The sequence below is a fragment of the Vicia villosa genome, unplaced genomic scaffold, assembly GCF_029867415.1.
Source record: "Vicia villosa cultivar HV-30 ecotype Madison, WI unplaced genomic scaffold, Vvil1.0 ctg.001315F_1_1, whole genome shotgun sequence".
Taxonomy (NCBI): domain Eukaryota; kingdom Viridiplantae; phylum Streptophyta; class Magnoliopsida; order Fabales; family Fabaceae; genus Vicia; species Vicia villosa.
Window position 1 is genome coordinate 399,013 of NW_026705571.1, and position 22,365 is coordinate 421,377.

The following is a 22,365-nucleotide window of genomic DNA, read 5'->3' on the forward strand; positions in this document are numbered from 1 at the left end:
CTTGGAAGCTTAATCAGCGTGAAAATAGTTCAAACGCTCATTAACGACTTGCACGTGCTCATCGCGGTCTCCTTTCCCGTTGTACTCATTTAGTTTATGAGACTTCTCCAATAACACTGGTATCATGTTATCCAAGATGCACGCGTTGAGAGGATATTTTTGGCTATTCTTAGCTAGTGGTTTCTCTACCTGATCCTGCAGAGGAGCATGGCTACCTTGGTTTCCCCCGGGGCTATGAGGAGGAGTTTGACACTTCTTCTTCTTTTGATGATTCTGAAATTTTGGAAATTTGTATATCCACGACGCAGTCGACTTAGAAACGACAGTTTGACTTCTCTTTAAAATGGGTTTCATGCACGGTATTTCGCCTCGGAGGCACGTTGTGTAGGATTTCTTAAAGGCGAAATATTATTTCTTCTATTGCTTGTGATTTTTGTTGTCGAACGATGTTGTACATGTCGTTCACCCACTCATTAGTACATTGTATTTCGAGATTATCTTACAACACTTGAAAACAAGGCAATATTTTAGGTCGTGAGGCCGGTGGTGGTACCAGGGTCTGAGCGGAGATAGTGGAGTGGATCCTGTGATCTTGAAGAGGTTGGAATACATATGGATGCAGCGGAGTGTCTACAACAACATGATCTACAATATCTTGAGGAGGATGAGAAATCAACTGAGTTCTTGCCGCTTGAGCGACAACAACTACTTTGTGTAAGGCGACAAAACGAGCAACTTTAGATCCATCAGTCGTTGGAAGGTTTGGAAGTCATGAATCTAGAGCATCAAAAAGTCAAGGTTGATCTGCTACTTCAAATAGGTCGGACACGATTGCCCTAGTGCTTGATTTCGAGAAGTCTGATATAAAAAGTTGAGGATGTTTCGAAACAAAGGGTCAAAGAAAGAATGTGCTATTATGGAAAACACGAGAATCATAAGTTGATTCTCACAGACGGCGTCACGGCCTCATTAATGAAATATAATTGATCAAAGAATTAGTGATTGCGGTGAACGACAATGGACCTAAACCTGAGATGTGGAGGAGGAGAAACTAACCGGTAATGTTAGAACTCAAACGCTCAAATCAATATGTGAAGGAGAACAGTGAATGAATTTGAAATTTGAAATTATGTACCTGAAATTATTCGCGCATATCTTTATATAATTGAACAGTTGCAACAACCTGCTAAACGTGGGATGCGGTGAATTGTTAAAAATATCCTAACCCTAGATCATCTATACTCTTCCATACGATAGTTTCTCTATTGCGAACAATCCGAACGAATCATTACTTCCTTCGAATGGTCGGCCGATAACCATTCTCACCCGTCCAAAACAAATATAAAACTTTAGAGCATCCACATCCATACCACCCAATTTGGTGGTATAAATGGACCCCACTTGATATAATATATTATTTCACACTTCTCAATTATTTAAACCACCTAAATAAAATTTGTAAATATCCATACTACCCATCTAAAAATTTAAAATGGATCCCACTAATCACACAATATACACTAAAAAATTGAAAAGCACCGTAGCATTATTTGGATATGGTGGTTATTTAATACTACACCATTTGTATTCAATTATCCATGCTATTCTGACACAAGTGGTACATGTGGCAAATACCACCCCCTATATTTATGCTCTTAATGTAATAATATCAACAACTTTGTCTTTAATAAATAAAGTAATGTAGTATGTTGACATGACGTTGAGTTCTGTGATCATATCATATTATATGTCATTACATGTATAGACAATATAGAGAAAAAACCGGTATTTGCCACATCAACAACTTGTATCAATATTTTACATAACGTTATCTAAGATGAATAAAATTACATAGAAATCCTTATTCTGCTGACATGGCATGCTGTTATTTGCTAATTCATGGATCACTTAGCATTTACAAAAGATAGGATCTACTTCATGTTCTTTCCGTATACTACACAATACAAGACAAGAGAATCTAATTTGCATTATTTTTTGTATTTTTTAATTATTACTTTTTTTGTCCCACAAAAAATTATCTTTTTAAATCATTAATTGTAATAAATAAAGAAAAATAATAATTTTGTTAACTATATTAGTTGGTTCTTGTTAGCATTAAACTAGTGGAAAACAGACGTGTGTCTATTTGGTTTTTAAAATTGAATGTAGGTTATATATGGTTTTATTTTTAATAATCATTAATTAATTTATATGTTTTGAAATATAAAATTTTTAAACAAATTTTTTGAGAAAAGTTTTCTAACAGATCAATACTCACCGTGTAAATAGTTTGTTTTTGAATTTTTTTATATTTATAGCGTAAATTAAAATTAATTTTTGTAAAAATATGTTATTAAAAGAAATCTTATATGCAAAGAGTTCGATTAAAATAATATATATTTTTGAACCTATTTTTCTAAAAAATGTTTTAAAGATTTATTAAATAAAAATATATATGAATTATATATAATATATATACATTATTTATAAGTTTAAAGATGGTGTATTATCATATAATATATATACGTTATTTATAAGTTTAAAGATAGTGTATTATTGAAATAAAATAATATTACACACACATTCAATTAAATTTTTTAAATTTGTCAAGTCATATTAGTATCTTAAAAATAAAAACATAATTTGATGGGATATATTAATGTAAAAATATTTTATATTGTTAGTACATATTCAATTTTTTCTTACTTATTTAATAAATTAAATTTTTTTTGAAAATAAAATTAAAAAAAAGTATATTAGTTAACTTTAAAATTATTTTTATATAATTATATCAATACAATTAAAAAAATAAAAACTTCATAAATAATAAATATAATATTAATTAATGCGAAAAGTATCTTAAAGTTTGAGCAATATGAATATAAGCAATTGTTTAATTATTCAATCTCTAACAATATTCTTTTTTTATTGTAAATAAAAAAATGTTAATATTTATAAATTAATAATATTTTAAATAAATACAATATCAATTAAAATGTATAATTAAATAATAATTAATAGCATATTTAAAACTGAATTTAATTTACAAATTTGACAATTATTATTTCGACAGATAAATAGAGTAATTTACAATATATATCACAATTACTACAACAATATAATACCAACAATTTATATGCATGCAATACATATGGACCACATATGAAAGTGCCTAGCTAGAGAGATATGATAGTAATTTTGGAGTGATGCAAATTGATGAAATGAAATAGGTAGAGATAAGAGATGAATCGTTTTCAATGGAGTAATAAGATTTTAGTCATTGGTAGAGCCTTTGGAGGAATCTGAGATGATTTTCTGTAGCATCTGGTTTGTCTCTTCCTCGGACATTCGTTCGTCTTTACTCTTTGATTTTGCATACGCTTCAAAAAATTCTTTGTTCTCTTTCTCAAGCTCATTCCAAACTGCATTTATTAATGTAATAATATGTTTATTTAATGTACGGATGTAATTTGGTTCATAAATGTGACTGTGATATGCAGTAGGCACGTGTACATTATCTTTGGTGTGAATGAAAGGTATCATACATAAATGAAACAAATTACTAACATGTTTACTTCTTACTTTATTCTCCTTAAATTTGTGAAGCTAGGACTTAAGTAAAATAATAAATTATTCAACATAGAATCATCACCTAAACACTTCATACCAATATATATAGAGGCTGTTTATGTTGAATAATAGTATTATTATGATATGGAAATGTGTCATAATTATTAATATAGACTTGAGTCTTCTTTAGATTAAATATTTTATTTGTTACTTATAATATAAAAATTTATTAGGATACGGGTTTACATAAGTTTCCAAAGTCATTTTTATAGAAAATGATAAAATAAAGTTAAATTATTTTTATATATACCATATTATTCTTTTAAAACAATTTTGAATAATTTATAAAAATAAATTTAAAAAATTATAAAAAATGTCACCAATTATTTTCTTATATTTTTTTAAAATAATATTGCAAAACTTATGCTAATAAATAAATTTAAATTAATTAATTTAAAGATGTTTTATGTTTACACCGCATATCTCCATAAATATTATGAGAGGTTGAACGTCTTTTTTTTTTTTTTTTTGCAATGCATAGAACAATTATGAGAGAGATATAAATCATCTTCTTCATTTTTTTCCTCCCTTCTTCTAACTCTCTATTTCTCTTAATCTCATTCTCTTAATCTAATTCTCTTATCATTAAAAAAACAAAAATATAATTAAGAGAGAAAATGAGATTAAAAAAGAGATAGTGAAAAAGGAGATAATAAGAGTAAAACGAAAGAGAAGATCCAAAGTAATTATAAGAGATTTTAAATAATAATTATATTTTAAATAAAAATATTATCATTATTATATGAATATGATAACAAAAATACTATAATTAAGCATGAATATTATCTTAAACCATGTATTCGATTTCCAGTCCTTGTATAACTAACCATTATAATTTAAATTCCAACAATATTTAAACCACATAACTAATAATTATGATTGCTTCATATATATTAGTTGCTGCAAACAATACTTTATAATTAAACTTTTAATTATCATCATTTATGACAAATTTAGTAGTAGATTAAAATTTTCCTTCAACATATATCATAAAAGACTGAATTGAACAAATTGTTTTCATTAAAATTTTCTTTGAGAGTTCAGAAGAAAAAGGAAGAGAAAGACTTTTGAGACGGGAAAATTAAAAATAAAAATATTGTTATTTAAAAAACAAGTGTGCTTAGATAAAAAAATTTATAATTAATATATTTTAAATTTAAAGAGTATTATATTAACATAGATTGAACTTTAATTTTTTCATTATCTAATTCTTTTAAGAAAAACCAAACACTTATTCATTACAAATTTTGAATTTCTGAATTTTGAAAACGGTATTGAAACATGTTATTGAGAATTGAAATAAATTATTTAAAATTAATTTAAGTTATTATAATATTTTTAAAATTGAAAATTTATTAATAATAAATATTTATTTATTACCCTCTATAATAAATACTTTACCGAAAAATTAAAAAAAAAATCTCTATTTTTTTCTCTACTCATGGCTCTTCAAAATCATCCCTTTCCCTCTCCATATCTAAAGAGTACCTTGGTAAATTCTTAATACATGATCAAGCCTTTGAGGGCTTTATTTAGTTTATCAAACAAATTTAACTAGCTATAGTATAAATATGGCACACACATATCTATTAACTAGGTATAAGTTTAATTCTTAATTCTTAATTCTTAATTTTCATATGATCATATCTTTCATGCTTCAAAAATGAAAACCTTATCTCTATTATCTCTTCAATTTTGCATGACATGAAATTAAAGCATATATTAATTTTCCATATGATAATAACTCTTAAAAAACAAGATGTTTTAGAATGAAAGAGTAATTAATATTAAGAACATATTTACCAGTGGAAGTTATGACAGGCTTAATTTTTGCATGCTTAGAAAGAGCTTCCATGCATTCTTCCTTTGTCATGTGAAAGATCAAACACTTCTCAATTAGGTGTTGCACCTAATTTTTACACAAACACATGTCAAGAAACCATGAATATGATTAAGATCAATAGAATATAAAAAAATAGGTTGATGAAACTTTAGTTCTAACCATATGAATGTATGAAGCAGATGAAGAAGAAGGCTCTCCCATGATCCCAACACTAGAAATGGTAATTCTTGGTGAACTTGATAAGAAAATTGGTGTATTAGTGCAACTAGCTAGTGTGAAGCTAGGTAGGTGGAGAAGAGGTGCAAATATGATTTGATATATGTAGCATATAAGATCTAATCTTAATGCAGGCGCAAGACAAATAGAGTACAATATAAAGTAGGGAGGGTGGTAAGGTGGGGCCAATAGTCCCACGTGAGAGATAAATGATAAATGGTGGAGAGGGGATTAGAAGAGATTGTAAATGACTATTCTTTGTGATTTTGTGTAAATTGCCAAGAGAGGTTTCTGCCTACTTCACGTGATTTGTGGGACCTCGACTAAATAAAATTCCTCAAAAACAGACAACAAACTTTGATCATCAACAATTATTATATATGATATTCTAATACCTAGTGTTAGTTAATACATTGTTAATAGACACCTTATGGTTTATAATATTTAAATTTAATATCATTATCATGTAAATTCTTTCTCTCTCTCTCTCTCTCTCTCCCTCCCTCCCTCCCTCATAGTTAGATGTTAGGAATATTTATTTGGGCTATAATATGTAGGTCAATTGACTAAGTTGAATTTTGATATTTGAATTAAAAAACAGTCTATAAAAAATCTTTGATTAAAAATGTTCATATTAGATGATTGTAAGAAACATAGATGAAGCAACAGAATAATAAAGAACAGAAGAGATAGAGAAATAAGCGGTAAAATAAATAATATAAGATAAAAGAGATAAGGGATAACAAGGTCACGCCCCAAATTTATTCTAGTTTGGCTTAAATCATTTGGCTTACTTCAGTCCTCATGAGTTTTTTTTTTTGAGATTTCCACTAAAACAATCTTTAAACTTTTTTAACAGGATCATCCTGAATGACAAAACAACTTGAGAATTTGCATAGGATTAACTCAACAACCTTATAAGTCAAGTTATAACTTTTACACAGACTCAACTCAAAAACTTTAAATAGCCAGAGTTTTTACACGAGCTTAGTTCAAGAACATTAAACAATCAGAGCTTTGCATAGGCTTAGCTTAATAACTTTTATCCAAACTTTTCATAGGTTAGATCACAAGAGAATTATGTCTTTTGATAAACAAATTTAGCACAAGATCAATACAATACAACTCTTAAAAGAAAATGTTCACTTTCTTAAAACTAAGAGACATAATTTTCTTAGTTTGAAATAAATGAGAGAAAGAAAAAATATTACAAATTTTCTATTACGAAATAAATGTACTTTGAAATGAGGAGAAACCTTCTTTATATAAGAAAAAATATAGTTCAAAAAGGAAACAACCAATGAACCTTTTTCATAATTTAATTGATTACAAATGTGTTATTAGATTAATCAAGATAAAATCGGAAAGTTTAAATTTCAACATTTCTTAATCGATAGGAGCCTCTTTAATTGATTTGGAGGTGTTACACTTTTATTTAATCAATTAGAAGTACCTCTTAATCCTTTAGACAATGTATTTTATCTTCCTAACTAATTAAACAAGCTTTTAATCAATTAAACACTTGCCCTAATTTGTTTTAAGAAGTTTCATCAAAAGAAAAGAGGTTTGAAAATACTTTTTGTGTCTATGTGAATTACCTTAGTACCTCAAGATTTACTCTTGTTTATTTTAAATTAAATTGACCAATACTTGATAAAACACAAAACGCATAACCTAGCGAGCTTTTACACTTGCACATCTTTGAGTTCCCAACTTCAAGACCACAACTTCAAGATTACAACTTCAAGAATTAAAATTTCTTTGTTTAATCCAATAATGTATGATGCTTTCTACTATAGCTTGAGATATTTGACTAATGATGCTTGAGATATCCTTTGGAATAGTCATCATGATCAAAACCATTTGACAATTGTCAGCATCACAATCTTTTGCAATTGTCATCATTTAAATCATTTGTCAATCTTAAGGATGCACTAGTCCTTTGATAAGTTGTATTTTTTATTGTTTTTAATAGTTTAATTCTACCATTTTATCTAAGATTTTTATTATGTCTTGTTCCATTTTACATATGTTTTCTTGTTATCTTTATGTTTCAAGAGTTTTAAGAGAGTTAGAGGTTTAAAGTCATGCTCAAGTGGAAAAGGAGCTAAGCTGAAAGATGCATTAAGATGTCGGGAGGTTTGAGCAAGAAAGCAGTGAAATTGACACTAACCAGGGGGCATTATAGCCTTAATTATCTCAAACATGTGGACTTTCTAGTTTTGCAAGATTGACACAAAAAACCACCATTATAGCCACCGCGTAGCGGGTATTACACTTGTTATGCCCCCAATGACCCTTGGGATTTTTGTTTTCTCTTATTTTGTTTCTTAGATTTTCCATTCCCCGTCTTTTACAAACTGATATAATCATGCTTAACTGTGAATTACTTCCCACCTTAATGGGTTTAAGGCTATATAAACACATTGTAACCTTGAATTAAGTTCTTTGACAATCTAGACATTCTGCATAATTTTAGTTTTCTTTCTAATTTCCATTTCCTTGTAATTTGAAGAACAAGCTCTGTTTCTTTTCTTTTCCGCATTTTCCAATTCATGTATTTACTTACTAAAATTTTAATTTGTGAAAAATGTGTATGTTTATAATTATTTATGTGTTTTCTATTACCATGAGTTAGTAATTTCATCAAAGACTTGGGATCACGAGGACAGTCTAAACGACCGACCTCGTGTAGACTTATGTTATGAGAAAATACATGATTGCTTTGACCTTTTAGGGTATTTCACATAGATCTCTAAAAAGTAGGATAGAAACAAATATTTGTTGATACACTGAAAGGTGGAGACTAGAATCCGAGCTAAAGAGTTAAACATTTAAACTAAGGCTACTAATGTGTCCTAGGTTTAACCTGTAAATTTTTTTCACTTTTATGAAGATAGCTTTAATTATAGGATCTAGAATGAATGGATCAATCCTAAAAAAGTAGGTGATTCGTTGGTTCAAGGTACGGTCATATTTTGTGAAAGGAGATATGTCTATTTTTATCTATTTTATTTCTGCAATTACACAATTCCTATAACATAATGAAAATTGGGATTTTACATGAATAAGTCATAGGTTGATAATCAGGATCCTAAGGATATACTTTATAAAATTCTAAATTGATCAAAATATTTCAAACCACATCATAATCATTTTAGCTTTCTATCAAACAAGTAAAATCACTAACCCAAAAAGTCTCTAGTAGAACAATAACTTTTTACAATATTAATAAAACTGTATCCTTCTGGAATATCGAGTTTTCGACGTCGTTGTCTAGACTATTTTAGATACTTATTTTTCTAATTTCATTGGTTAGACTAAGACCTTGTTTTATTTTTTAAATTTTTTTTCTATTTTTTTTTAATTCGGAGAACCCCAAAGCCTTGGGAACCTTGCTGAACCCAATGACAAGATCAACCTATTTTTACATTTTAGACATAGACAACAACCAATGGATGCTGCCAATCGCACTTTGAAGGACTTCGTGTCTCAAACAATATGGAACCTCATTCCAATATTGTGTGTCCCGCGGTGAACACAAATAATTTTGAGTTAAATCTGTTTTTACTATCAATGGTACAATAGAAGCATCTTTCTAAATCGCCGATAAATGATCCTAACACGTATTCGTCCATTTGTTTTGAATTCTGTGACACTTAAAAAATTAATGTAGTGACCAGCGAGGAGGTTAGATTTATAATTTTTTCCATTATCGCTAAGAGAAAGAGCACGGGCATGGCTACAATCCTCACTTCCTCACTCCATTACGACGTGGGATTAGTTAAAACTTATGTTCTTAGTTAGAATTCATCGCCATATAAAATAACCCAACTGAGAAATCAAATTACTAAATTTACTCAAAAGGATGAGGAACTCCACTACGAAACATGGGAGCAATTTAAGGAAATGCTTAGATTATGACCCCACATTTGACTTGAAATACAATTAATAGTCCACCTTTTACAATGATTTGTTATATACCACGAGAATGACAGAAGACGGGGCAGTGGGTGGGAAACTTATAGATAATAATAAAGATGAAGACTACACCCTTATATAGGATATGACACATAACCATTATTAATAGGGAACAAGTCGTAGCTCCACTGAGCGAGCACCTAAAAAGGAGGAAAGTATGAGGTAGACGCCTTATACCACCTTAATGAAATTGCTCTATTTTCTTAGAATTTGTTTCTTAAGATTTGTTATTTGTCTTATTGGTTGTAGTTTACTTTATCATTTTAGTAATTGAGTTTACTCTCAATTAGATCATTGTGCATATCTTAGAATTGGTTTTTTTTAATTAAAATGTATTTTTCATGCATAAATAAAACCCTTTGCCTAAAGTCAATGTAAAGTGGTTCGAGTTAATAAGTCAAAAACTTGATTCAAGAACCTCATATTTGCATGGTTCAAGTCGGACAAATTCTAGATTCGATCATAAAATTTTTAATTCTTAAAATTTCAATGTGACTCAAATCATAAACAAATTAAGTAAATCAGGATTTCTTCTAATAGAGTGATTCAAACTGCATGATCTCCTGAATCAAATCGCAAGAAAGGTTGATTCGCATTTCACCCAAGGTTCATAATGTGGAGTTTTATTCTAGTAGTATGATTCAAATCAAGGATTTATTTTACTCAAATCACATGAATCAAGTCATGGGTACAAAATATGAGTTTTATGTTCGTGATTTATATCATTCTCTCATTTGACTCGAATCATGATCTTTGCTTTTGACTCGAATCATAAGGTTCATTTTACTCATTTTTAGTGCCTCAAATTAAACATATATACAAACAAAATTTTACCTCTCTATCTAATAACAACACATATTTCGCAAATTTTTGAAAAGCCATTTAGCCGTTTGAGTTTTAGATCAAAGAATCAAGTAGTGACTGTATACCTTGGATGGACAATCCGACAAAGGAAAAAGACAGGTTTTATTCTCCAAAAGACTTTAGTAGGACCTAATGAAGGTTTTTGGAGATGACGTTGAGAGTTTCTAGTTCCTTCCGCTAGATCAGGGGCTTAGACAATGGATATCTTGCAAATAGAGGCTTGGAGTAGAACTTTGTATCTGAGAAGGTGACCTAGTTCAAGATCAAGTGAAGCTCTTGTGGAATTCATCCTCGTGAGCTCTATACATTAGAAAATGTTCAAATTGAAGTTACTTATATGGTTATTTTAGTTTTTTACACTTTCAGATATCATATGATTGTATTGAAAGACACATTGTAATATTATCAAATATTGGAAGACTAACGAATTTCCAATGATTAATGATTGGAGACTAGATTAGGTGCAAGCAATGACAAACGCATAAAACCAATATAAATATGGGTGTATTTTTCACTATCCTTCTCTTTAAATTACTTTATAGATTTGTATGATCTTAGGGTTTATCGCTTTCTAGAATCGTGTGCCGCTATGTTTATCAATTATAGTGATTATTGTGTAATAAGTGTATGTCTGTGTAGCAATCTTTCTGTTGATTATAGTTGTAAAACTTGTAATATTAGATTTTTATTTCAATTAATAAAGTTATATTTAGAAAAAATATCATTTTTGGTCCTTTAACTTTATCTTGGGGTCCATTTTGGTCCCTTAATTTTTAAAAGTGTCAATGTAGTTCCTTATGTCTTCTAAGAGTGTCATTTAAGTCCTTTCTGTCAAATTCTCACCAACGGCGTCTATTTTTGCATGTGTGGCATATGACGTGACATATTTTTTAATTTTATTTTTGTTTTATTTTAATCACCAAGGTCATAAAAAATTTTAAAAAATCCAAAATAATACAACTTCCTGGAATCAAACCAACAACCTCACTTTCAATAGGGCTCACATCTACCAACCCAACTACTATTCACTTGTTAAATATAAATCCCTTGATATATTCTTATAATTTTAAATGAGAGTCAAACCACTTTCTGTCCCCAAATATGTTGTTGCACTACTCATTCCTTCATCAGATCAAACTTCTAAACAACACAATCATTGTTTTTTTTTATTAAAACATGAAAATGGAAACTAAACTAACACTAAATTTCTTGAAAATGTATAATTAGTCTTCTCACAAAAAGCTCAATCAACATAGGTTTTTTTAATTAACAAGATATTCTTACAAGTGCATATGTAATAAATTATCTCCCAAGTATTGTTACAAACAACCATAAGGGAATGTATTGTCTAACTTTATCACGAGAAAAGCTTAATACACAATATACTATTGTCCAAACCATTACATTGCATCAGTAACACCCTAAACATCAACTTCCATTTTCACTTGTTGTCATTTGCAAGTGAACGCGGGTAGATCAATCCAAAGCAATTCAAGGTGTTATGAGCATTCAGTTAGCATCTGTAAGGTCCAATGGAGTTGTCCAGATCATCAAAGCATTTTTAGAAGTCCATTAAAACACCCTTAGATCTCTAGTTTCAGAGGTAAGTTCTTCAAACTTGAACCCTCTCATTTATGCATCCTTTTTGATAAAGCTCGATTCTATTATGTTCAGCATGATGCGAGGATCAAAAGCCATTTGCTTGTGTTTATTTATACTTTGTATAGATGATTTAATTGATTTTGAAGTTTTAGGTTTCTTGATGTTTTCTGAAAAATTAAATAGCTACAATTTAAATAAATTAATGTTTGATACATTTCTGAAATCGTGACAAAAAATAGAACAAGATTCATGTTTACAGTTTTGAAAAATATTGAGTTTTGAGGAAGATGAAACTTCCAGAATTATTGAGTTTTGAAACCAGGGGCTTGATTAAAAAAATATATTTATTTGTTTGTGTTTTAGCCAACGGATGTATGACCACACCAGTGGTAGTGCGCTTGCCTTTAAGTTTCTTCCTTGCTTAGGTCGCGGGTTCGAACCCCACCTTTTGCTGTTTTGTGATTTTATTTGATTTTGTCACATTTATAAATGAGTTATATATTTATTGAATCAAGTCCATCATTCTAATACACCAAGCGCTAGGCCCAGTAGTAAATGTTTTAAACTGTGAGCATTAGGGCGTGAGTTCAACACTTGGCAAGTGCAAAACCCTTTTTTTAATCACTATTTTGTTTGCTTTTATTCACAACTTTAGCATTTTATTTAAAATAGTAAATCAAATTGTTTCTAATTGAGTTTTTTACACTCCCTATTTATGGGATACACTTTGTGAATATATTTTCAAAAGTCCAAAAATATTTTATTTTGATAAACTTTTAATCAACTCAAAAGATAGTATTTTAATACCTTTAAAAAATTGCTTTTCTTCGAGATATTTTCAAATACTTTTTGTCCATTGACTTGTATGCTTTTGTGAATCAATTAGGGCTAGGTTAAAGTCAATCTTGAAGATATTAAACATGTTCCCTTAGTTGATCCACTTAGGGTTTTGTTTCTTTTAATTATTAGGTTTTAGTGTATATAACTAAAACCCTAAAACCCTAATCCAAGATCTTTGATCTTTTGATCACCAAATGCAATACCATGTTAGTATTAACTTATTGCTGTGATTTTCTTGTTATACACTTGTACATATGCTTGTTGCTTTACATCTTTGTACATTTATACTTTGTTTATGTTATTATATATATATATATATATATATATATATATATATATATATATATATATATATATATATATATATATATATATATATACACATACATTTTTAACTAATCCCACATGCATGAGATATTTATCCATCCATCATCACATCATATTCATTCATGAAATGATCTTGAGGTATGTCATCCCTTTTATTCATCAAATTTTATACTTGAGATTATACATTGATACCTTTGTTTCTACTCACCCCCTTGATTGTATCCATGATACACATGTTATCTCTCACACACACACACACACACACACACACACACACACACACACACACACACATACACACCACTTGAGATATTCATCATGAATGATTACTTAAGATGTTTCCTAAACTCCAAAGGAATGTGAATGATATTGACTAAAATTGTCAAGGTACTCACTCTCTTTTTCAACTCTTTTACTTTGTGCTTAGTATTGTTTAAGCTTAGCCCTTTCCCCTTGTTTTAAAAATGATTTTGTATTGTTAAAGCCCAACCTCTTTTAAATCAATCTTGGTTTTGTATTGTTAAAGCTCAACCAACCTCTTTTGAATCAACAATTTTCCTTGTATTGTTAAAGCTTGACACCTTTTAAAACATGTTAAGTATTGTTAAAGCTTAACATTTTAAAAAACCCGTTGAATATTGTTAAAGCTCAACACCCAAAAATATTTCGCCACTTAGCACTTTATTTTACTTTTAAGGGGATCTACAAAAGCTCTGACTTCCCTATTGCACGTAAAGGGTATGTTGGCCTAAGATGCAATGTCTTATCGAGCTCACTTTTAAAATCTTCTTTTCTCATCCTCCCACTCTATTTAAACAAAAACACAAAAAAAAGGCAGTTTTATAACAATAAGCAAAAATAATATATATTTCAAAAAGGTTCCTATGGAGTACTGTAGATGTGAGGGGTGCTAATATCTTCCCCTTGCATAACCAACCCCGAACCAAAGATCTCTGATAAGTTTATTAGTTTTGATTTTAAAATTTTTTGTGGGTTTTATTTCACTCTTTTTCCCATTTCCTTTGAAAACAATAAAGCACGATGGCGACTCTACTAAAATGTCAGAGCTAAGTCAATCAAAGGCTCTAGTCTCAAAATTTCACCGCTACAATAACCATAACTCACCATTGATCATAAACATCATAATAACACTATCGATCCAAAAACTATTCCCTAAAGTCGAATTAGAAAACAAAACAATAACAAAAGTTCACAAATTAAAACACATAAGAAGAAGAAGAGTGGGGAAGGGATCGAATCAGAACCGCCCTCGAATTCCGCTCGGCCGCATAACTTCCTGACTGCGCTTCAACCCATGGTCGCGCAAGCCTTCGACGCGAGACCGCACCCTCTGCACGAACTCCGAACGCCATAAGCGCTTGCACTACCACGCTACCAATCAACACCCAAGGCCATGATTTTTTTCTTTGCAGTACCAATGGCACTTGTGTTTCTCTTAATATTTGATTTTGGAAATTTGTATGAAAATATTTGAGAAAATAAGGAAAGAAAATTGAGAGGTTGAGAAGAAAGAGGAATAGATTGTGAAACAAACGAGTCAATACTCTCTCTCTCTCTCTCATGCACTTCTTCTTTGTCCCTCTGTTTCACCGAACTCGCACGCTTCACTCCTTCATTACTAATTTCTAACATCACAAAAACCTAACAAAAACAAATATGCATTCCTAATTGATTTTTTCCTTCAATTAGAATATAAACCTCAATCTTTAAAAATCTGAACCAATTGCAACTAATTTCAAATATAGTTTTCGAACCCTAAAGATTCAAACGAAAATAAAATGGTGGTGGAGGTCGGTTTCAAGCAATTGATTGAGGAATATTGATCAGTGCAACGAGATCTACATATATGTATCAAGAAAATCGAGTAAAGAGGAAAAAACTCACGAAACCAGAGCTAGTGTGGTGGGCTCTGACATCGGTGAAGCTTGAAGGTGCTCAGGTGAGTTTCAAAACTTCTTCTTCTTTGGTCTTCCATGACTCTCCTTTCCTTACCCTCTTCTTTTAGAATTCTTCTCTGGCAGGTTGTAATTCTGGATTTACAAGTTGTGTTTTCCTTGCAGGTAAAAGGCAAAGAATAATGATGAGTACAGACAATATGATAAATTTTTTAGTTTTTGAATTTGTTAGAGATTAGCTACGACTTTGAATACGAATTAACTACAATTTTTTGTGGACTCAAGTATGTTTTTGAACTTTTCCATGTGGCATGACAAGTCAGCATGTTGCCACGCTGGCACTGCCATGTTGTGTGCCACACCAGCTTCTGTTAACGGATGTTGATAGGAGGGACCAAAAGTGTGGACGAAAAACTTTAGGAGGAGCATTCTTTGAAGGAAATATTTTGAGGGACTAAAAACGAATTTAACTATATTTAGAAGAATCAAAAACATATTTAACCTTAAAATAATATTATTCATTGAGAGAGAAAATTTGATTTAAAATAAAATAGAGTTAAAGTCATCAAAAAGTTATCAAAAGCCAAAGTCACTCACCTCGGGTCCCTCTTTCTTATGCCGAGTTGGTTTGGAATATGTGAGAATTGGGTTGAAATCTAGTAGGTCGAGGACTTACATACTATAGTCGAAGTGTGTTCTAGTATGTAGGTGTTGAAATGCTAGGTTTGTTAGTATTTCGAATTGGGCATGTTTGTTATGTCCAATTGTTTAAGTTAATTTGTACCCTAAGTTGGCTTGTAATGATTATTTGTGAAAAAACCCATTAGTTTAGTATGTTAGATTTTATTATAAATAGCATACTAGTCTCTCATCATTGCATATGCAAATCCTAATTTAGGGCGAGAGGGTTATTTGTTATTCTTGTAACTTGTAATCTTATTTTATAGAGAAAGGAAAGAATAATAGTTATAACCAATCTTTGTTGTTCTTCCTGTTTATCATCTTTTCTACCCTTGGGTGTTTCTTGATCACAAAGAAACAGTTTATCCTTTGTTCATCAAGGAATCCTTTTCACAACAAATTGGTGCAGTGAGCGCGGAGAAGATGCCTTCAACAAAGTATGAGATTGAGAAGTTCACCGGAGTGAACGATTTCGGTCTGTGGCGCTTGAAGATGAAAGCCCTACTGGTTCAGCAGAGTTGTTTAGAAGCATTGAAGGAAGCAGCAGCTATGGATGTTGCATTAACTCAAAAAGAAAAGACGACCATGACAGAGAAAGCCCATGGTGTAATTTTGTTGAGCCTTGGTGATATGGTTCTTCGACATGTATCAAAGGAGACGATGACATCAGGGTTATGGGTGAAACTTGAAAGTTTGTACATGACCAAATCGCTGGTGAATCGACTCTACCTGAAGCAAGCTTTGTACTCATTCAAGATGATTGAAGATAAAGTATTGGCTTAGCAGTTGGATATGTTCAACAAGATGATTCTTGATCTTCAAAATATTGATGTGAAGGTCGGTGATGAAGATCAAGCACTGCTACTGTTGTGTTCTTTTCCTTGATCACATACTCACTTCAAAGAAACTCTTCTGTATGGAAGGGAGTCCCTGACCTTTGAAGAAGTTCAATCAGCCCTATATTCTAAGAACTTGAACAAACGAAAGGAGCATAAACCTTCGGCTGTTGGTGAAGGTTTGGCCGTTAAGGAAAAATTCTTGCGAAAGGATGGTAAGTTTGACAAGAAGAAGGACAAAAGTTAGTTGAAGTCTTACAGTGGCGAAGCATCTGGTATTCGATGCTATCATTGTAAGAAGGAGGGTCACACAAGAAAGGTGTGCCCTGAACGCCTGGAAGATTATGGAGGTAAGGATAATGGCAACGCTACCATTGTCAAGATGATTTTGAATCATCTGATGTTCCTGTGGTTTCAAGTGGTGACTCGAGTAAGGAGTGAGTTATGGATTCAGGTTGCACTTGGCACATGACTCCAAACAAAGACTTGTTCGAGGAACTATGTGATTAAGATGGTGGATCTGTATTGCTGGAAAACAACAAAGCTTGCAAGATTGCAGGTTTTGGATGTGTGAGATTCAAGCTCCATGATGAGTCAATAAGATTGTTGACTGAAGTCAGGTATGTTCCTGATTTGAAGAGAAATTTAATTTCTCTTGGTGAATTCGACGCTTCCATAGGTGTCGCTCCCTTCAACGTTTTGATTAAAGGATTTCTTATCACAAAGAAACAATTTATCCTTTAATTATGAAGGAATCCTTTTCACAATATCATGTACTCTTTGATTAATTTATATTTTTTCGTTACTTATAAAAAAAACTTTGAGATGGAATTTCCCATAAGAGAGGCGTGAATAAATTCTCATACATCAATATTATAAACATAATTATGAATTCTCACAAGTAAAATACAACGAATTGACTAATTGATCACTATGATCTAGAAAAATCTATAATTTCATCATTGAATTTTCCAAACTCATGTACATGGCTTAAATAACAAGTTGTGATTTTAAAACAACAACTAAATAAAAACAATTAAATCATTTCCTTTTCATTAGCAATATCAACTACAGTATTATGGCTCTATGAGGCAAATTATTTCATGTACATGAACAGTCCAACAGTGTTGCAAAATAGACAATTTGAGTTTTCTGTGTACGGGATAGTAGTAATTCTAACAATACGCACATCCCACATGGTTTTTGAGAGAGATGATTCAGTATCTCATTTTTGTGGGCGCAGAATTAAAAGTTGAAATGAAAATTTTGTGCATAAAATATAAACCATTATAATGGATGCCTAAAATGGGCTCGGCCCCCCGAACCGAGTTTCATTGTCTGATCACGTAATGAACTTGAGTGACGAGTAATTGACTAGAGAAAGCAATCAATGGAGAAAAATTGCTTCCCAAGATTCTAGAGAAAAACAAGTCCTATCTTTGCCACGTTTTTTTAGGAGGGAGTTTAGGAAACCGTTATTTGATTCTTTAATTCAAACTCGAGAGTTTCTTCTAAATATTCCATCCTTGAAAGAGAGAGGGAATCTCCGATCTTTTACAAATAAATCAGAGACATAGCTCCTCACAGTCCCACGTGAGTTATCCTTAAACACAATCAAATATCCTAAACTCTTAGATAGTCTTAGACATTTCTACACAAAAATGAGTTGTTCATCGTTGTATTTTTTAGCCAGTACAATTAGTGCGCAACGTAGGGTTCTGGTAAAGATGACCTGAGTCTCACTCACCAACCACACCAGTCATTCTCCTTTGACATTATGGAGGAACGAGGAACTACAACACCCATCGATGTGGAACTCAAAAAGTGAATGCTACAAACTTAGATCCCAAAATAGAGATGGAGAATGAAAGACTCACTCCCACGGAAAACCTAAAAGAGGTCCATATTAGGCCACTAGATTTTCAAGTCACCAAATGACACCTCTCTATATTAAGCGAGAGAGGATGAGGAATTGGTCGTCTTGCTGAGGAGAAATGTCGACTTATTCTTTTGGACGTTTGTCGACATGCGAAGAATACATGTCAGGACGGTCTGTCATCGATTTTCCATTGAATCTATTGTGAAACCAGTGTCTTAGAGAAAGCATATATTGGGTTGGAAGAAGCGGTCGGTGATCGATAAGGAGGTTGAGAAACTGAAGAGTGAATGCTTCATAACTGAGGTCAAGTATCTGACCTGATGGGTAACATGGTCTGGGTTTGGAATTCGTTAAAAAAATGGCACATGTGTTTCAATTTCACATTACTTGAATGTCGTCTTCCCTAAGGATCCATACCCATTGTCAAATATTATCCATTTAATTAATGGGTCCTAAGGATACAAAACATTGAGCTTCATGGACGCTTACTCTGGATAAAATATGATAAAGATGGATCATGTGGACGCGTCTAAAACAGTGTTCAAGTTTAACCATGGAAATTACTACTACAATGTCATCTCTTTCATACCAAAGAACACAAGTGTCGCCTACTAGAATGGATGTAGTGTTCTTAAAGTAGATAGGGTAAAGCCTAGAGGTCTACATCGATGATATGATATTCAAGACTTTGAAAGGGGAATTCATTGTGTATATTTGGAAGACATTTTGGAGTTAGTCAGTAGATATAACATGCGCTTAAACCTCGCCAAGTGCTCCTTCGATGTTCAGGCGGGTAAATTCCTCTAATTTGTGCTAACTAGGATTGGGATAGAGGTGAACCCAAATAAGTGCCAAGCTATCATAAACATGAGAAATCCTTCCAACATTAAGGAGGTTTAATAACTAATAGGGACCTTAGTCATCCTAGCCCATTTTCTTTCTTGTGCATATGACAATTTGTTCCATTTCTTTGCCACTTTGAAAAAGAAGGAGAAATTCTAATGGACAAGCAAATGCGAGGAGGAGTTCACTAATCTAAAGATCTTTTTGACGATGCCATCCTTATTGACACACCTAGAGGATGGCACACCCATCTATCTGTATTTCTCAGTCATTTGTAAGGAGATGATGTTAGTGATCATTAAGAGAAGAACAAAATTGAGCAACGTGTCTATTTTGTGAGCAAGGTATTCAAAGGCGTCGAAGACAAGGACTAGAAGATTGATAGGGTAGCCTTAGGGGTCATGATAACTATTAGGAATCCCAGACCATACTTCAAAGAGCATTGTGTAATGGTAAAACCAACTATCTCATTCGCCAAGTTTTGAAGAAGCCAAATTTTGCTGGAAGGATTGTGTCTTGGTTAGTGGACTTATTCGGGTTTGATATTCAATACATACCCAAATGGAGCATCAAGTAGCAAGTGTTAGCAGACTTCCTAGAGGAGTTTATTTTGTCAGTAGGCAATAAGACTCCCCACATATGGATTTTATTTGTGGACGACACTTCAAATCTAGAAGGAAGTGGTCGTTGAATAATGCTAGAGGGACCAAATGACTTTCTAATAGGGCAGCCTTGAAGTTCGACTTTAAAGCCAACAACAACCAAGTTAAGTATGAAGCCCTCATCACGCAGCTGTTAGGAGTGAATTAGTAGTGTTTTCATGTGTTAAATTAACTACCTTTTAAGCTAAAGTTGAGTATATCTTAGGAGTTTTGAGGATTTTACGGTTAGAATTGAACTCTAGAGGTTCGACACTAATTGTAGAACAACTTGCGCCACTTTGGGTGTTATTTGTGCAGATATTGAAGTTGAGAAGTAAATACGAAGAAACACGCAGGCGTAGAGCTTCTGGAGAGGAGGAATCACAAAGAAGGAAGGTGAAACAAAGGCCGAGCCGCGCCAATAAGGGGCGAGACGCGCCTTAACCCTCTGACTTAGGTTTGCGCCGCGCCAATACGTGCCGAGGCGCGGTGGCTGCGTTACAAGGATGAATTATTATTATAAATAGAAGCCCTAATTCTCATAAGGAAGAGATCTCTGTGGATACGATATTAGAAAATATTTACCCGAAATACTTTCAACAAATTGGCGCCGTTGCCGGGGACTGTGTCAATATTGCACGCCTTGCAATAGTTTTTTTATTTTGAGTTATTTCCATTAATCTGGTTGTTTCACATGTTTGTTAGTTTTTGCAGATTTAGTGTATGCGCAGCAAAGTTTCCAGTGATCAACGTCTTTTTGATCCCGAGATTGAAAGAACCGATAGGAGATTGAACAGCAAAACACGAAGAAGAGCAAATATAGCAAAGGCCAGAGACAACGCAGCTGCGACTTCGTCACAATCTTTAGAAACAATTGACGAGTCGTCTGACGGACTCTACTTCCACGAACTATTTGAAGAAGAGCAAGAAGCCATCATACAACACACTGTTGTGAACATGGCCGCCACAGCTCCTTGTGCAAATAGTCCTCGTCTCAATCCACAATTCGTGAGGACTGCCGCCAATGGGCGGACATCTGAATTGAAGACCGGTATTCTACAGCTCATCTGTGCAAGTCCTTTCGCCGGATTGGACCATGAAGACCCGTACACTCATCTGACTCGATTCTATGAGTTAGCAGGTACTACAGGTGTAGCCCAAGCGGAGGAAGAAACTTTGTTCAAAAGGTTGTTCCCACATTCTTTGCTATCAAAGGCTAAAGATTGGTATCTAGATCAACCTGAAACATTTATGACTGATTGGAATACTCTGGAAGAAAAATTCTTGGAACGGTTTTACTCTCAAAACCGATTCTTTGATGCTAAAACAGCAATTGCGGTATTCTCTCAAGGTAGTAATGAATCACTGAATGAAGCTTGGGAAAGATACAAAGCTATGCTGAGGAAATGCAAGGGACACGGATTTGCAGAAGTTGATCAAATTCACATGTTCCGCAACGGTCTTACACCTACAAATAAGACACTCTTGGACGCCACAGCTGGTGGCTCACTAATGTCCAAAACAACTGCTGAAGCAATTCAGATAATTGAGAGAATGGCTTTGAATGAACGACAAAGTAATCATGACCGAACTGTTAGAGATAAGAAACTGGGGTTGTTGGAGCTAACTAATAGTGATGCTCTTCTTGCTCAGAACAAATTGCTAACTTCACAAGTGGAGCTTTTGACACAACAAATGCCCAAACTTCCACAACAAATCAAAGAGCTTAATGGGGTTTCAAATTCATACCAAGTTGCTAAGTGTGAGTTATGCAAGGGAGATCATCAAACCGGATTTTACCCACCAGTCTTGGCAGAAGAGGTGAATTATATGAACAACAACCAAGGACAGAGGCAAAATCAATACCCGAACCCTCCTCCGTATCAACATAATTATCCTCCAAGGAATAACAACCAAGGGTATCAACAAAGACCTAACAATCAAGGGTATCAACAACAAACTTTTCAACCTTACACTCAGCCGCCGCCGCAACAACAAGGAGGACAATCTAAGTTGGAAGAGACTATGACTCAGTTCATGCAAATGTCAATGACAAACCAGAAAATCCAGGAAGCCGCCATTAAAAATCTGGAAAATCAAGTAGGGCAACTAGCTAAACAAATTGCAGTTAATCAGTCGAATGCGACATTCTCCGCCAACACTCAAGAGAATCCTAAAGAGCATTGCAAAGCAGTTGTAACTAGAACTGGTCAGAAAGGTGGTGATGAGGAAGTTGAAATCAATGATGCCGAGAAGGAGGATAATA

The 22,365-nt window shown here is 32.6% G+C and overlaps 1 protein-coding gene and 1 non-coding gene across 2 annotated transcripts; both read right to left on the bottom strand.

The window, feature by feature from the left end:
• Positions 1-3,037: 3,037 nt before the first annotated feature.
• On the bottom strand, positions 3,038-5,822 carry LOC131634562 (uncharacterized). The gene is made up of 3 exons (XM_058905232.1): positions 5,633-5,822; positions 5,434-5,539; positions 3,038-3,422 (listed from the first exon to the last, which is right to left on the bottom strand). Exons 1-3 carry the CDS (start codon positions 5,672-5,674, stop codon positions 3,274-3,276), a joined length of 297 nt encoding a protein of 98 aa, XP_058761215.1. The 5' UTR covers positions 5,675-5,822; the 3' UTR covers positions 3,038-3,273.
• A 3,698-nt stretch (positions 5,823-9,520) lies between these two features.
• On the bottom strand, positions 9,521-9,627 carry LOC131634567 (small nucleolar RNA R71). The gene has a single exon (XR_009293569.1). It is a non-coding gene; the product is annotated as a small nucleolar RNA R71 (small nucleolar RNA).
• Between the last annotated feature and the right edge of the window lie 12,738 nt (positions 9,628-22,365).

Excerpts from the sequence above, each read along its gene's own strand:
- LOC131634562 (XM_058905232.1), bottom strand. The coding sequence starts at position 5,674 with ATGGGAGAGCCTTCTTCTTCATCTGCTTCATACATTCATATG. Across the intron at positions 5,540-5,632 it reads CTGCTTCATACATTCATATG|GTGCAACACCTAATTGAGAA; the intron begins GTTAGAACTAAA and ends TGTAAAAATTAG. Across the intron at positions 3,423-5,433 it reads GCCTGTCATAACTTCCACTG|TTTGGAATGAGCTTGAGAAA; the intron begins GTAAATATGTTC and ends TAATAAATGCAG.